The sequence below is a fragment of the Callionymus lyra genome, chromosome 19 (genome assembly GCF_982586985.1).
Source record: "Callionymus lyra chromosome 19, fCalLyr1.hap1.1, whole genome shotgun sequence".
Classification (NCBI taxonomy): domain Eukaryota; kingdom Metazoa; phylum Chordata; class Actinopteri; order Syngnathiformes; family Callionymidae; genus Callionymus; species Callionymus lyra.
In genome coordinates, this window is record NC_141836.1 from 5564487 (window position 1) to 5583012 (window position 18526).

At 40.3% G+C, this 18526-nt stretch overlaps 1 protein-coding gene across 1 annotated transcript in view; it reads left to right on the plus strand.

Annotated features, from left to right (window-relative positions):
* The first annotated feature begins 10667 nt into the window (after positions 1 to 10667).
* Positions 10668 to 18526, plus strand: part of LOC148059121 (protein kinase C zeta type-like) — a 59173-nt gene continuing 51314 nt past the window's right edge. Inside the window, exons 1-2 of the mRNA XM_087781463.1 lie at positions 10668 to 10787; positions 15772 to 15857. Of these exons, the coding sequence (XP_087637589.1) occupies positions 10751 to 10787; positions 15772 to 15857 (123 nt within the window). The 5' untranslated portion in view covers positions 10668 to 10750. The remainder of the gene's footprint in view (positions 10788 to 15771; positions 15858 to 18526) is intronic.

Genomic DNA, 18526 nt, shown 5'->3' on the forward strand with positions numbered 1-18526 from the left:
AATCTCACTGGGAGAAAAATACATTACGAGCAGGATCCATTTTCAAAAGATCGTAGCAAGGATCATTCAAATATTGTGCGAGTAGAAAAATGTAATAGTTTAATTGTGTAGAACCCTTTATTATTGGAACAAATTGGGTAAATGTCGCTGGGAATCAACAGGTTAATGGAAGTTTATATTGTTTAATGAGTATTTATTGAAATGAATTCCAAGTGAGAACCTGTTTGCATGATAAACCTTTACAGCAGCACATTATTACGTAACTGACATTAAACAAACAACCTTCTCTTCCTGAGGGAAAACAAAACCCCCCCTTTTTTGTTCCCGGGCTCCCTAAAAGAAAACAAGTGTAATAAAGATGTTTTTTACAACACTTGTTGGTATTACTTCTAATCAGCTTTAATTGATTTGTACGTTGCCTCTGTCGCTTATCTCATGGTAAATATGGATCCGCTGGCGAATTGATTAACTGACGCTAACACAGGGTGTGAATAAAAGAATCAATGCTTTTAGTTTATCTAAATTAATCCTCAGCACACGTCAGAGCTGCCGAGGCCCGTGTTGCTGTGTGTCGTGCAGCTCACTGGGTAAATCTGATGGGAAAAGAAAGTAGATTGTGTGCTGAAGGAGAAGGAAGGTGCATGCACGTCCTTCACACATCACGGGACAGGTTTTCTGTAAGTGTGCATGTTTTTAGTCAAGAAAATCACAGTCGGATGTTCCTCGTTTCCAGGCTTGATCAGTTTCAGTCGAGTTAAAAAGGGTTAATGAATCACTGGACCGTTTTAGATTTGATGAAACTCACAGTGGTTTATTAAAAATGAGTTAAAAATGAGTGAGCAATAATGAAAAAATTATGCCACAAGTACAAGATCTCATAGTTTCCTTTCAAAAAGTACAAAAACAGAAATGCAGGTTTTAAGAAATTGTATTTTAAAGTTGGATGGCATTTTTAAGCAAAAGCAAAAATCTTATTTTAATCTTTTTCTTGCATCGTTTTCCAATTTTTCCATTTTTTTATTTAAACACAAACAAGGTTAAGAAAAGAGGTCAAAGTTTATTAGTACGCCTGATACCCTGAAAAAGTAAAGAAATATCAAAACTTTACAGTAAAAACGTTAAAAAAAAATTCTATAGCATCTAGAATTTAAACCTTAATTTAGTTTATTTTTCCTGGGATTCATTTTCAAGTTTCAATTAAATTTGATGTTAAAAAAATAAACGTTATTCTATAGTATGGAGAGATAATTTCACTTATACTAGGCTTATCCTTTGATTTAAAAGTCTTTATATCTTAAGCTTCGGGCCAAGATTCATTTCACAGACGTACAGAAAACATCCACCTAGATATCAAATATTCCCTCAAAGATTTAAAAGACTCAATAAAATCTTGTGTCAAATTTAAATAAAAGTATATTCATTCTCCTATTGTATGCTAACCATCCTGCTCTTAAGGGTTAGAAACTCTTTCAATAATTGAAGCGTTATCTTGCATCATTTACCAAGCAGACAAGTAACCCAGTTCTATACGTTAAATCTGGGTCACGCGTCTGAGGACATTGTTACTCCTATAGATCCACGTCTTACACAGTCTTGGACAGATGGAGGGAGGAAAGAGTGAGGGAGGATACATTGAGAGACAAGAGGAGAGTATAGAGTTAGGGCAGGACTGACATCCAAGAACTACAACTAATAGGTTTATGATTTGATGTAAGTCTTTAAAGGGGTCCCCTTCAGTCATTTTGACTTCAGTGAACATGACAGTATAAGTTGACTTTTCTTTTCCTGAGGTTCCTTCTGGAGTAACTCATCTGACTTCGTTTGTCTTTTGTGATTTCTGCGGAGGAGTATGATCTGCAGGATGAGACGGAGGGGGGGGTCTTGTCTGGGTTTTTCTCTTCACCTTCTGCCTCACTTGGTACCTCTTGACTCCACAACTTCTTTTTTTCCAGCTGGCTCGACGTGTGTGGTCTGCCACCTGCCCTGTGTTAAAAAGAAGCCATTGTCATGACTCTGGAACACACCTGTGGTCTTCCAAGCGTCCTCCAAATCCAAAAATAGAAAGCCCCTTGTTTTGTAACGTGTCAGGCCTCCCTGCTGCACTGCAGCACACCCACATGAACTCCCCGCTGCTGCTCGTCTCTGAGGCGCGTCGGGGAGCCTGGATCCTTCATGGCTTTATAGTCACTTCAGCAGAAGAAAATGAGCGACTCTTCCTCAGAAAGAACGCTGCTCCTGAGTCAGTGATGCTGGAGAATGAATGTCGTGGATCCCTCTGGTGAAACTGGGATCTTTTCAGCGGAGCTCATCAATGGTAGCCTTGTTAATGGAGATGTGAGTGTGGCACAGCGGCGCGCTATTGTCCCGCTCGTGACACACTGTGTTTCTATATTGTGTGGGATGACCTATTGGCTGGGACAGCGGCCGTCCCTTGAGACAGTGCCAGGGTGTGCCGAGGCTGGAGGCTTCGAAACGGATAAAATATACATTAGCTTTCTCACATCTCACACTGACCCACGCCGTCCGGAAACTTGTAGGAAAGCTTTGTGGGTCACATTCTTTCTATTTTAGGGGTTGCTACTCTGGGTGAACAGTCTGATGGCACACTTTGGAATTGGATCACACAACAAGCCAGACATCCAAGAAACTAATTTATAAAACGACTTTCATCTTTATGTGGCTCATTATTAGACGGCAATACAATTCCTGAAGAAGAAAATGATCTTAAACACTAAGGGTATGTTTTGGCAAGAATCTGTATCATGATACAGGAGCAGCGATATATTGCAATACTATAGGAACCATTATATACTTGTAGTATTGTCGAGTACCTGACTCTGGTGTTGTCGTATTTACAGACCACATGACTCTTGACGAAGTCGTAACTGCTTTCATTTGTTTTCAAACCAAAATATGTCCAAACATCAACTTTAAAAGCTGCTGGAGTCACTGTATCCTCTCGTCCTCAGTCATCACTGGGATCTTAGCTGTGAAAGATGTAATGACTTCTGCCATCTAGCGGCCGGAGATTGAATTGTAACAAAAAGAAATTCATGATACAGAGACAACGGTAAAATATATAGTGATACTGTAGTAAAAGGATATATTTGTAGTATTGTCGAGTACCTGACTCTGGTGTTGTAGTATTTACAGACCACATGACTCTTGACGAAGTCGTAACTGCTTTCATTTGTTTTCAAACCAAAATATGTCCAAACATCAACTTTAAAAGCTGCTGGAGTCTACTGTATCCTCTAGTCCCCAGTCATCGTCATGATCTCGAGGGATTTCATTGTTGTTTTAGCCTCAGAGGAGGTTATAACTGCTGCCATCCAGTGGCTGAAAATGTATTTACAACAACAACGCTGTGCATGTTTCCATGTTTATTGTAAAAAATTGGTCTGATGGCACACTTGGAAATAGGAACCATTATATACTTGTAGTATTGTGGAGTACTTGACTCTGGTGTTGTAGTATTTACAGACCACATGACTCTTGACAAAGTCGTAACTGCTTTCATTTGTTTTCAAACCAAAATATGTCCAAACGTCGGCTTTAAAAACCACTGGAGTCGGCTGTATCCTCTCATCCTCAGTCCAGTTCCTTGAGCCGCAGTGGAGGTTATAACTGCTGCCATTTAGCGGCTGAAAATGTATTTGCAACAGCAACGCTGTGCATGTTTCCATGTTGATTGTAAAAGAAGAAAAATCGAATTATTTTATTTTACACAGGCTTTATTTTAATGTAAACCATATAAAGTTGTTGAAAATCGATACAGTATTGTGTATCAATATTTTCTCACAGTCCCCATTAATCACTAACTAACAATTCAACATTTCAAGGTCAACCATGAATGTAAGTTGACCTCTTGTTTCCGATGTCGTCCTCCATTATTTGATAAACACATTGCAAATACCCTGCAAGGTTTTCTGATCTAGAATCAAGAGTTACAATCATTTGTTAGGTTTCTAAATTCAGAATATCAAACGTTTTCTAACGATGTACGGCGATGGTGATAAGCTGCCGTGTTTAATAGTCTCCATAAGTGTTTCAAAAGATTGAATTGCAAGCGAAAAAGAACGTTTGAGGGCAGACAATGCTGCCGGAGTCTTTCCAGTGACACATTGTAAAAGCTTGTTTCTGTGGAAACAGGTGCCCAGACTCTCTTGATGATGTGAACGTGGCTTCCTCAGATCTCAGCTCCTCATCCACGGCAGGTCAGACACAGACCACATCTGTCCTCAGAAACACCTCCGGCAGCTTCACCGCCGCGGCGAAATGTTCGAGGGGTGTTGAGATAAAAAAAAAATCATTTTTACAGTCTTGACTGAGCAGCAGATGATGTCTGTTGTTACTTGGCAGATTTGAGGCGCCGAGTAGTGAGACACTAGTATGTGGGTGTGAACGGAGGTGCTAGAACAATCAATCGGAGTTCTGCTTTTAAACACAAATTAAACGTTTTAATATGTGACGAGAAATAATGGCCGTGAAGATAAGAAGACTTTTGATAAGGTCTGATGGATGGGACGTTTTAGAACTTTTATTGTTGTCCGTGAGTGTGACAAATTAATGTGTAAGGAATACCATCCATCACGATTACCACATTCAAAAATGGAAGCACCTGTGTAGTTTCTCTCCGCTTTTGTGTTTGGAAACATCTTTCCGAAGCCTCTTACATGTGTTGGTCCTGTCGCTCGTAATAACTGGGCTGGAACTAAATCTTTAAGTGACACGGTCGTTGTGTTGCCACTCTTACATTTGGGTCACGGCACCGCCATCATGCACGGTAACCTTTTTACCATTTTTTTTATACTCTTGAGCATCAGTAACCGAAGCTGCATTGTCGCCGAATTAAATAAACCGCGGCTCATTTATATGGAAAGCTTTTTTTGTCATGCGTTTGCTCTGGCGACCGAGGCCTAGCTGGGAAGAGCTTACCAGCTTACTGAGTGTTGAATAGCAAAAATAGAAAATGGATTTTTTTTTACATCTGCTGCCGTCACAACAAAGTGACTCAGAGCCGGAGTCAGTGAGGCAAGCGATGTCCATATCATCGAAACAACACGAGTGTCGCTCAAGTACAAATGCAACTCATGAATATTCTGATAATTCCAACCGACGGCTGGAAACGACTGTCGGCCGTGATCTGTGACAAGAGAGTAGCAGAGTGAAGAGGAAAGAGTAGTGAGACCAGGATTCATGTTCCCGAAACACTGACCGAATGAACTTTTTAAAAATAATTTATCTTTATTGGAAAATATAGAACATATATCAGCTAAAATGGCCATTTGCACCTGCAATAAACTACAATACTTTAAAGAAAATGTATCCATAATAAAAAAAACGTTTTTAAAATTATTATTCTACCCTTAATGGAGTATATTATTATAGGGAGATACACAATTGAAAGAAATGCGAAATTATAGCAAGAAAAAGTTAAAGGTACAACAGAAAAAACAACAAAAATAAGCAAATCAATTGAAATAAAAAAGTAAAACCATACAAACGAATGAATCGAAATGTTGCATTGTCATTCTTTAAAAAAAAAAAGAAGGAAATAGTTGAATATTGTGATAGTCAGCAAAAGGATTTTTCAATAAAATGATGATGAACAAAAGTAATTTAGCATCGAATTATCTTTTTTATATTAACCTGAAAACTGTTTGGATTGTTGGCCTGAAATAGGTTGTTGCATCTCAGAGATGGCGTTTTAAATTCACCGTTTCGTTAAGTCATAATAAAGATAATTGTCGTTCAAAGCAGATACAAGTTGTGAAGTAGAAAGATAGATGGATGGATAGATAGATAGACTTTATTAATTCCCCTGGAGGTCTCTTTCGGGAAATAGTTTTTCCAGGAACACAGACCATAGTTTCATAAGAACAAGAACAATGTGCAATAAAAAGAACAAAGTGCCAAGGATGACAACATCAAAGTATAAAGAACATAGATCAACGAAAAAAGAAAAAGGATACAAAGATTAACATGGAATATCATCATCTTTTCACTCCACTCCTGCCCCTAAACTCACAATTAAATAGCCTAATAGCACAAGGAGGTAATGAGTCCCTGAGTCTATTAGTGTTGCATCTTGGGCGGACTCCATCTGCCTCTTTGCAAGTATTTTTGCGGCAAGATATTTCCCTATTTGTGTAAAAAATTGTCCAATAACCTGTGCAAGTCTTCGTACAGTGAGTGATTTTCTCTTTATTCAAGTTGCTTGAGCAAATATTAGATTAAGTAATAAGGTTATTTCTGTCTTCTATGGATGGTCCAAATCAGTCCTCTGGTGCTCAGCGCATCTTCCAAAGCAGTGATTCAATAGAAAACCATATTGTTTGTTGATGATGTCTTTTAAATGTCTGTAAATATTAAAGCATTAAGGGTCTCGGCCGAGTCTCTGGAGAGCCCAACATGCCCAACAATGATATTAAATCGCTGCAATAAGTAGCGTTAGCCAGCGGCACATCTGTTCAGAAGGCTAATCCACAAAAGGCCGTTCTCTTGCATAATGCTGCCACAGGGCAAACCTTTCAACTGGCACAAACAAGCCGGGCCACAATAGTGCCATAGAAACCAGTGGCAGAGGGGCTTCAGGAGGGAAGGGGGGGGGGGGCGAGGCTTGTGGCTGACTTGATAGGTTGTCACTCATGACGTCTCTCATCTGCATTCGATCGTTCATCCACAGCTAATATTGCGTTTTTTTCTGTCGTTCCGAAGCACAAAGCGGTGGAATCTTGCATAACAAGTCATCGACTGACAGTGGCCCATCAAGGTTATCGGCACCGGGGGACCAGTGGAGCGCGTGGACACGCTCGGCCACTGGGATTTAGCCGCACTGTGGGTTTTGTGTAGATTAATCTGGATCAAACGCTTCTGTGTGGCCACACATCTTTTAGTGGGTCATCAATCACTGCTTTCAGACGGGATGTTGTGATTAGGATAAGAATGTTATCAGATTTGTGTTCATGATTGCTTCAGTCAGCTGCGTCCAAATACTGGAGTACCTTCTGTTGAGTTCCATCCATTTGTCCTTCATCCATCCATCCATCCATCCATCCATCCATCCATCCATCCATCCATCCATCCATCCATCCATCCATCCATCCATCCATCCATCCATCCATCCATCCATCCATCCATCCATCCATCCATCCATCCATCCATCCATCCATCCATCCATCCATCCATCCATCCATCCATCCATCCATCCATCCATCCATCCATCCATCCATCCATCCATCCATCCATCCATCCATCCATCCATCCATCCATCCATCCATCCATCCATCCATCCATCCATCCATCCATCCATCCATCCATCCATCCATCCATCCATCCATCCATCCATCCATCCATCCATCCATCCATCCATCCATCCATCCATCCATCCATCCATCCATCCATCCATCCATCCATCCATCCATCCATCCATCCATCCATCCATCCATCCATCCATCCATCCATCCATCCATCCATCCATCCATCCATCCATCCATCCATCCATCCATCCATCCATCCATCCATCCATCCATCCATCCATCCATCCATCCATCCATCCATCCATCCATCCATCCATCCATCCATCCATCCATCCATCCATCCATCCATCCATCCATCCATCCATCCATCCATCCATCCATCCATCCATCCATCCATCCATCCATCCATCCATCCATCCATCCATCCATCCATCCATCCATCCATCCATCCATCCATCCATCCATCCATCCATCCATCCATCCATCCATCCATCCATCCATCCATCCATCCATCCATCCATCCATCCATCCATCCATCCATCCATCCATCCATCCATCCATCCATCCATCCATCCATCCATCCATCCATCCATCCATCCATCCATCCATCCATCCATCCATCCATCCATCCATCCATCCATCCATCCATCCATCCATCCATCCATCCATCCATCCATCCATCCATCCATCCATCCATCCATCCATCCATCCATCCATCCATCCATCCATCCATCCATCCATCCATCCATCCATCCATCCATCCATCCATCCATCCATCCATCCATCCATCCATCCATCCATCCATCCATCCATCCATCCATCCATCCATCCATCCATCCATCCATCCATCCATCCATCCATCCATCCATCCATCCATCCATCCATCCATCCATCCATCCATCCATCCATCCATCCATCCATCCATCCATCCATCCATCCATCCATCCATCCATCCATCCATCCATCCATCCATCCATCCATCCATCCATCCATCCATCCATCCATCCATCCATCCATCCATCCATCCATCCATCCATCCATCCATCCATCCATCCATCCATCCATCCATCCATCCATCCATCCATCCATCCATCCATCCATCCATCCATCCATCCATCCATCCATCCATCCATCCATCCATCCATCCATCCATCCATCCATCCATCCATCCATCCATCCATCCATCCATCCATCCATCCATCCATCCATCCATCCATCCATCCATCCATCCATCCATCCATCCATCCATCCATCCATCCATCCATCCATCCATCTTTCCAGCCGTTCCTCTGTCTTTCCATTTATCCATACAGCAATACATCCACAATCCACTAGTCCGCCATCCATCCATACATACATACATCATTCCATTCATTGATCCATTATTTTTTTAGCTCTGTATTAATCCTATTTGTATTGGTAAATAATATTCAGAGTAGTTTCCTGTGTACGTTTTATTCCATTTAATTGTCATTATTTTTCTTCTCATGGTCTGCTTGTTGAAAAGCACACCTCGTGTAACTGAGGCAAGTAAACAAAAGGCAATCCTCCCTGAAATATGCAGGGAGTCGTTCTGGGAGGCGAACCTCCCGTCAGCATGTGATGCCTTTACTCCTGACGTCGCCTCGAGCCGCTGGAGAAACACCCTCCGGATCTCCACCCTCCGGATCTCCACCCTCCGGATCTCCACCCTCCGGATCTCCACCCTCCGGATCTCCACCCTCCGGATCTCCACCCTCCGGATCTCCACCCTCCGGATCTCCACCCTCCGGATCTCCACGGGCTCAGGCAGAGCCGTAACTCTACCACCTCCAGCCTCACTTTCCTTCTGATAAGAGAGAAATGTCTTCAAGGTTGCGGCGATAAAGCCTCCGGGTCAGAGAGAATAGGCTTCACACCCTCGAGTGAAGAATGTGGAAAATGCTTTCACAACCTCCCTGCTGTTGCAACATTAGCCAGAGAGAAACGAAAGGTCTGAGCTGTGGGAGTGTTTCGAGGAGAGGAGCGCCTTGTAAACTATTGCTCACTTTCAATCAGTCTTGTTCAGTTTGGATACATGGAACTCATAAATTAAAATAAATACAGTAGTCATCACGGTAACTGAACTTTCACCACAGAATTGTATAAAAGTAAAAGGGATGTTTACTTATTTGATATGATTTTGCTGTTTTGTTGGATTTATTTGGTCGTCACGGAATGTGTGGACTTTACCCTTATATACCTACGACTATATGAAGGTGGCCTTAGTTTATTCTATTATCTTTGGCTATGGTATTGTTAGGAAAATGTTTTTTTTTTCATTTTTCACAACCTAAGTTACTGTACATTCTTTAAATTGAAATTCAACCTTAACTGAGATTTTTTGACAGTATAAACGCAACAAAAGTAAGTAAGTAAGTAAGTAATTTTTATTTGTATAGCGCTTTTCTAGACCAGGGTCACAAAGCGCTTAAACAATCAAAACAATATTCAATAAAGTATATACTTTAAAGGTCAAGATAAAACTGATAACTCAACAGGAGTTCCAGAAAATCAAGGAAAAGCCTGAACAAATAAAAACGTCTTAAGATGTTTCTTAAAGGATAAATAAATAAATAATAAGTAGGATAAGATGAATTCAACTGGATTTTTAACGTGGTAAGAACCTTAAAGTGACATAAATAAGCAAACTGATATCATTTATTGAACTTTATTGTATTTTCATACTTCAGTTCTATAACTAAATACCTTAAAAAGGATTGTGTTTCAAGCTTCTATTAGGTTACATTGAGACTTACCCTTAAGACAGAGCCACTATCTGACCTTCTAACTAGAATGGAATCGCTCCCAGAATCCCTTTCTCGCTTAATAAAGACTCTTCTGCCTTTGCTCACTCCCTCTCAGTAAACTCATCGCTGCTGCTGATTTTTTTTTTTGTAGATTTTTCCGCATGCAGGCACTCCTGCTTATTTTTAATTGCACAAATGGATCACAAGTTGCTGAGAAGCCAGAGTAACTCCTTAAACTTAAAATTTAAGTTGTACAAAATCCTGTTGAATTCCTGTCGGCAGCAAGACAGTTGTATCGAAAGGGTTAAACTATTTTGAGGATTCTGTTGCTCCTTCTGATCCAGGTTAAGTGATGGGCACCTGGTTGTTAATCTGGGTTAAAGTAAACGCTGCAGTGACGCTAAAAATACCAACTTGTTTAAATTTAGCTTAAACGTCATCTTCTACACATTAAAAAAAAAACCTCTACCGCCACCTTGTGGACGAAATGCCACAGCGCTCAAGAAGCAGTGGATCCTGATATCAAAGCGTGTCTGGGATGAGAGTGTTCTTGCTGTAGCCGTCCTGGATTGGTGGATGGGAGCGTGTCACGTGACGGATGCTCTGGACTGGCGGAGAGAGAGAGCGAGGGATGAACGCAGAGGGAGGAAGACGGGATGAAGAGGGCGATAGCGTCCCGAGATCCAGAGTGTGAAAGAGTGGTCACGTTCTGAAGGAGTGATGCTGCTCACGCTGCTCTTCTACTTCCGACTCAAAGGTATGTGGTCAGAGAATTTCCAGCCGAGCGATGACATCATTCTGAAGGGAAAAGCTTGTTGTTTTTTTACTTTCAACATCTGGCGGTTGTCGTCTGTCGTTGGGAAGGAAAACATCCTCGTTTGGTTTCCGAGCTCGAGCTGGAAGTCTGACCTACTTTTGTCCTGTTAACTTGAGACTTGAATCCTACTGGTGATGTCGGTGGATCACCTTTTGTAGCTAGTTTTGATCCGTGAGGTGGTCTCTCTGTCTTCCTCGCGAGTGATTGGACGATTTAGGTTGAGCTCTGCTGCAGCATCAGGACCTGATCCAGGCTATAAGCTCCAGCTTCTGGTCGGCAGAGGTCGATCATTCTTACCGGACTCTCAGATTACTGCTGATGCTCGTCGCTGAAGGAAAAAAAAGTCAAATTTGTATTTTTTATTTTTTTTAATGCAAACTAATCCCTCTGAAGATTCAGCAGATGTGTTCGGGCGAAAGACTCTGAGTCAGAAGGTATTAGTTGCGAAATGTGAGGTTATATAAAAGGAAAATATATACTTTTAAATGAAGATTACAAAAAAGAAAATGTAGTCAAAGTAACAACTGTTTTACTTAATTGTTTGAGAAATCATACAATACATTTATAATATAATATAATAATATTGCTAATATTTTAAGTCTTTTGTTAAAAAAATAAAACAAAAAATATATATAATTAAACAGAGAGCAAAAGGAAAGTATGATTGTCTTTATTTATTTGTTTATGTATTTATTTATTTAATGAGAAATAATAAATCAATAAAAAAGGTTAGACAGGTAAACATAAATATAAATAACTTCTCAAAATAAACAGCATATATCAAGAGAAAACAAAAGTGAAAAAAAAGAAAAATGGGCATAAAAAGACAATATCGTTACAAACACATTATACACATTAAAACAAAAGGATCCACCTCCAGAGCTGCTGCTGATCCAGGATCTTCACCACGTCATCAGATCCCGAGTTCTCTCCAGCACCCCCATGGACCCTCCTACACTCTCCTCTTTTCTCTCACTATATCCTCCCTCACTCCTCTCCTTATCCATCTGTCTACCCCCCCATCCTTCCTCCCAGCCGGTCAAAGCAGGAGGCCGTCAACAATGAGTCTGGTTCCGCTCGAGGTTTCTGCCTTCTAAAAGGAAGTTTTTCCTCGCCATTGCTCACTGTACAGTGTTTTGTTTCTTGCTCTTTGTTGAATTGCTGGGATCTATTTTTCCTTAATCAACTGTAGTCTTATTTCAACTGTATAGTGTCTTGAGATAACTTTGTTATGATAAGACACTTTAAATAAAATTGAATTGAATTGATAACAAAGTATGTATTCCAGGGTTTTCTCTGTCGTTTAATGATTTAAAAAATAATAATATTAGGCCATATTTAATTTATTTCACATACGTTGTGATTAGTAATTCCCTCAGTTTGTCAGATCACTTTCAAGTGTGATATTCGCTCGTGTGACTCATCGATCCTTCAATCTAACGCCGACATTTATTCTTCGTCAAAAGTAAAAGCGCACATTATTATTTCAGCAAGTTTATGTGAAGCAAACCAACAGGTTTTTTGCCTTTTGTTTTTTTTGCATTTAGCAAAACTGTTTTTACACAAATCACAAGTCGTGCATCTACACGATCAGAGAGACACAACTTGTCGTCCCACTCACTTCCACAGAAACCAGGTCTTTCCCTTAATAATCTGGGATATATTCTACTCCCACGATGACGTTGAAGGACTCCTCTTGGCTAAAATAATACAGTTAAAGAATTCTTAAATATTTGGCTGTTTGATATTGAATAATTAGGTTGAAGGAGACAATTAAGCACTTTATTCTGAAGCGGGAAATTGTTGAGACGGAGATGAAACTCTTGTGGTTTGCGTCGCTCTCGCTTTGGCCGTAAACCAGATAAAGGACTTTGCTACGGTCGCCCACACTTTGAAGGCTTCGAACTTTATCGACGCTTTCCTTTTTTTTGGACGTTCCAGTGATGGATCGATCTCAAAAGTCGTTTAATGTCGCCAGCATGAACCTAATACTTACTTTATGCACATGTCAAAAAGTTATAAAAGTTTTTCTAAGATACAAAAATTACAAAACACCTTTAAAAAAATTAAGAATTCCGGCTTTTAATTTCATTTTATATATTAAATTGTCCCTTTAACATGCTTGCATTGACTTTAATTGTACTAGTGTTCTTTTTTTGGTGTGCTATTGGCTAAAAGAAGGACAACAACATTGAAATGACTGTAACTTGATTAATATTTGAGCCACAGACCTTTAAATTAGTTTAAAACCTTCCTTGGAATGAGACGAATAATTATTACCACAGCACTTATAATAGGGGAGCACTTAGCGCATCCCCTTTATAGATATATAGACGGTGTAAATCTCAAGAATTCACAATCCATCAAAGCACCTTCTGTGGTGTCTCAGGGTAAATTAAGGACACAAAGGTGCTAAGTTTCGCCTCCAAGAATAAAAGAGCAGCTGATATTGTGTTATGATATAGAAAGTGTGAACCCAGCTGCAGACTTGACTCCGCGTCGGATTGGATTTGACACCTAGAAGCAGGAACAATGTGTGGAAATGCTCCTCATATCCTCCCCTTTAAGAAATGTAGCAGCACCACCCTGATTTCCTGAGCCCTCATATTACAGCGCCGCTCGCCAGCGAGCTCCTCTGGGTACCCTTGAAGGACGTGATGGCAGGACTGCACACTGCACTGGCCTTGACCTGCGGAGGTGTAGTATTTTACTCTTGACACCTTTGCTCGTCGCTCTCTCGAGTCGGGCTCTCTGGCGAGAACGCGAGGAGACGCTGTTAACAGTTTATGGAGCTAGATTGGAGTGTCGAGGCACTTCAGGAGGGTCAGCTCTGCTGAGAATAGATCGACGAGCATCTCGCCACAACCTGGCGCTCTGTGCGATAAATCATTACAGATGGAGAGGAATGTTGATGTTGTAGTTGATGTGTGTGTGTAAAATAATTTAATTAATCAGCAGCTAAAGGAACAATGAAATCCTGTGAGATGACTGAGGACAAGGGGATACATTTGACTCCAGCAGCTTTTAATGATTATAATTTAATTAATTATTTAATTAAAACAGTTATGAGTCATTCAATTGATTGATTTAATACAAAACTCATCAGCGGGAATTCTGAGCCGCTCTAGTAGAAGAACTCATATTTCCTCCGATCCTTCAAACTCTTCACTGGCTGCCAGTTTCTTTCAGGATCAATTTTAAAAATTCTGGTTCTTACTTTCAGATCTATTCATGGTCAGACTCCTCCTTACATCACTGATTTGATCCAGACTTACACCCCAGCTCGGGCTCTGAGGTCTGTGGATCAGAATCTACTGATGGTTCCTGAACACGGTTCAGGACCAGAGGAGAGAAATCCTTCAAAAATACATTTTTATTTGTTCAGGCTTTTCCCTGATTTTCTGGGACTCCTGTGTTTGTCTTATGTGTCTTGGCCTTTAAAAGTATATATTTTAACTGTGTATTGTTTTTTATTGTTAAAGCGCTTTGTGACCCTGGTCTGGAAAGGTGCTTTAAGAATAACCTTTACTTCCCTTTAATTATTTACTTACTTTAATTATTTACATACTACAATACTGACTGACTTAGTATATTAAGCTTTAGATTCATTATTATCTTTTTATATAATTCTTTTGAGACCTTTTTTATACTTAAAATGTGCTACTTTCTAAACATAGGGATCATGTATTTGCTATATAATGTCTGCTCATAATAGTAGTGCGGTGTGTACAATTTAAGGTATTTTCTTAACCAAACGATGACGTCAAACTTTCTAAAACAAAATACCGACGGGAAAAATGACTATTGCGGAAAAACACAATTTCCTTGGTGCAAAAACACAAGGCTGAGTGTGAAGATGATGAATCAATCTCGAGCAAATACTTCTCAATATCCTGGACGAGGAGAGAATCAATGCGAGTGCTGCATCCATCATGCTCATGACACACATTGAAACACATTAGCCGAATAAGTTGGCACAGTCGTGTCACTGCAATCATCTTTCTGTTAAAGGCAAGATCAGATACTACCTTTGTTACTGTTTTTTTTTAGTTTCTCTCCAGGTGTGTTGCACATTTTACACATTCAGCAGAGAAGTATGAAAGCTGGATATCAATGCTAGCAAAGAGAAAGTATTAAAGCAATAATGGCTCTACCAGAAGTACACTGCTCTTTAATCATTTACACGTTTTCTTAGCAAAGACCATCAGTATTTAAAGCCATGTTCTTTATCTAGTACATATGTCAGGGTTTTCTAAAAAGCTGGTCTTTACCACCGACAACTACAATTACATCCAGTTTAATGTGATTTATTTCGATTTAATTGTTGAGTCAATAATTTCCGTTATGTTCCATTATAAATTATTGTTTTTTATCCATTTAAGTCTGATGTTACAGGGATGTTTTTGACAATTAAGTCACAGTTTAAATGAAAAAAAAAGACATACAGGCAACTGATTATTCTGCTGTATAAAATAAAAACTCTAAAATGACATTATCAAAACATCCATTATACTATATATTATTTGAGGTATTTTACGCATGTAAAACACAAACAAACCGTCACCTTTTATTCAGTTTGTTTACAATCTATAATTGCAGTTCACGATTTTAAGCAAACGTGAGCAGCCTGTTGGTCTTCCTGTTCGTGCTCAGAGCTGCCGAATGGTGTTCAGTAAGACAAGCGTTAACAAATGTGAATCATCCCTGCTTAACTAGCCTTCTAACTGAAATAAACAAACTGTCCGATTCATTTTCTTACCTTGATAAACTCTCTTTTCAACTCGAACACTGCTCTCTGTTTGTCACTCCGGACACGTACACTGGCCATCTTCTGTGAGTGAGTTCAGGTGACGCTACTTCAAAAGTGGAGTGAAGTCAGCGGCTCTTCAATAAAGGCTTTAACTACTTCTTTTTGTTCTTCCAGAATCAATATATCGCCGCGGAGCCAGAAGATGGAGGAAACTATATCGGGTCAACGGACACCTTTTCCAGGCCAAACGCTTTAACAGGGTGAGTGTTGCTCAATTTTCTCCTTCAATCGAAATACAATCTCTGGCTGCACGAAACACTTGAAACATAGCAGCCTCAGACTGGATCAAACGAACTTCACAGAAGATTGTTTTTTTTATCTTTTCCATCTTCGTTAATAGAGATGAATCGAAGACACACTTTTGTAAAGAGCTAGATGTTCGATGTTCGTCAAGACAAGTCAAGTCAAAGTTTATTTATAAAGCCCGTTTAAAAACAACCAAGGTTCACCGAAGTGCTGTAGAGTGTTGGCATCGTATACTAACACTTATAAACAATAAAAGTACAAAGCCTGAAAATCATAAGACGTAAAAACATAAAAAAAAAAAATTAAGAAGCGATTCAGGGCATAGCGAGAATTCTGACCCGCTCAAGTAGAAGAACTCACATTTCTCGGGTCCTTAAAACTCTTCACTGGCTTCCAGTTTCTTTCAGGATCAACTTTAAAATTCTAGTTCTTACTTTCAGATCTATTCATGGTCAGGCTCCTCCTTACATCACTGATCTGATCCAGACTTACACCCCAGCTCGGGCTCTGAGGTCTGTGGATCAGAATCTACTTATGGTTCCTGAACACGGCTCAGGACCAGAGGAGAGAAATCTTTTCAGGCTGTTGTTCCTAAGCTTTAGAACGATCTTCCTCTTTCTTTACGCTTGATGGATCTACTGACTCCTTTAAGAAACTTCTTAAGACGTTTCTATTTGTTCAGGCTTTTCCTTGAATTTCTCGAACTCTTGTGTTGTTCTCAGTTTTATCTTGATCTTTAAAGTATGTACTTTTTTGAGTATTGTTTTGATTGTTTAAGCGCTTTGTGACCCTGGTCTGGAAAAGCGCTATATAAATAAATATTACTTACTTACTTACTTACTTACTATAACAAGACACAATAAGCAAACAACAAACAAGAAGCAATGGGAGTCCAACTCAACATTAAAACCCACTGAATAAAAAATATGTTTCTAAAGATGATTTAAAAAGCTTAATAGTCACTGATGTAGCCAAACCATCAGGGTCTGTCCCCTCTGGTCTTCAGCCTAGTTTTGGGGGACATCCAGCAGTAGCTGTCAGCTGATCCACGAGCTCTGGCTGGGGTGTGGATGTGCAGCAGTTCAGCCAGGTACTGAGGTTCTAGACCATTTAATGACTTAAAAACAATTAAGAGAATATTTGAATATCAATCCTCAAACTGACTGGTAGCCAGTGGAGTGTGGCTAATACTGGGGTGATGTGCGAGGTGATAAAAACATGGATCACCCTCTCCAGATATATAGGGAGGGAGGAAGCCTTTTAGCTTCGCTACAATTTTCAAGTCAATACAACTATTCCTCCTTTAAAATAAACTGAACCGAACTGATGAACAGACTTTACTTGCTTGTCAAATTTAAACGCATTGTCATAAGTCACACCTAGATTTTTTAACAGATGACTGGACGTTAGGAAGAGCCTAAAAGTCCAGAGGGACAGTCAGGGGCATTGTGTCCAAAGATGGTGACTTCGGTTTTATCTTCATTGAGATTTAAGAAGTTCCTGTTCTACCAGGATTTTACAACAAGCAGAGTTTGAACAGAGGATTTGGAATTCGATTTAAAAGAAAGGTAGATCTGGATATTATCTGCAAAGGAAGTGGAAAGCAATTTTATGTTTCTTAAAAAAGGACCCCAGAGACAAAATATATATAATAAAAAGAGTATAGGACCCAGTATGGAACCTTGGGGGACCCCAGAAGTAAGAGTGGCTGTAGCTGAGGAGTAATCTCCTAGAACCACTTATGTAGGACTGGAACCACGAAAAGGCCGTACCTGTGATGCCGACACGTTCTTATAAAGAAGATTGTTTATTAAATCGACAAATCCTGCAGTTGAGTGACAAGACACATAAGTAATAAACAGGTAAACCGTAGATCACAATAGCATGCTAACATGCTAACATGCTAACATGATTACAGTTTGTTGTAAAGTCTCCAAGTATCCTGAGTTAGTGGCCACACCGTCACTGGTGCGACTCATTAAACTGGCAGCGCTGCCACAACATACTGCGCTTGAATTATGTATGCCAGTGAAGTCACAGCGACCGCCGATCTATCTGGATATCGATGCATAATTCACGGCGTCCTACATCCGCTTGTTCACCTGCATGCAGCTCCTGGCTCTTGTCGCGGGACGACACACCGGAAAGATGTGCTTGTCGGATACATGAGGAGCGAAGCGTGGGGAGGAACGAAGATGCTTCGAGTGTTGCTGATGAAAGATTTCCAGGTGTTTGCAAATGGTTATGGATGATATCAAACCCTTGCTTGAGACGTGGAACTGCATGACTCGACTCCTACTGTAGGAAATAAATGACTCACTTGGGTTTCTTTTTTGAATGTGTCGTAAGAATTCAAGTCAGATTTTATGACTGGATCGAATCCTCCATGTTGGTAAACACCCGGCGTGTATCAGCTCCATGTCTCTTAGCACGTCTACTCCATACCGTCGACAAGTCTAGACCGTGAGCTACACTAAGTGCTTCGCGAACATGTCGACTCAGCTCCTGAGTTTGACTCACTCTGTATCACTTATACATCATTGACCGTTTTTGTCTTGTGTGTTGATGCAAACAACCCGGACAACAACATTTTTAACAGTCGAAGGTGGGGTAGATGCTCTTC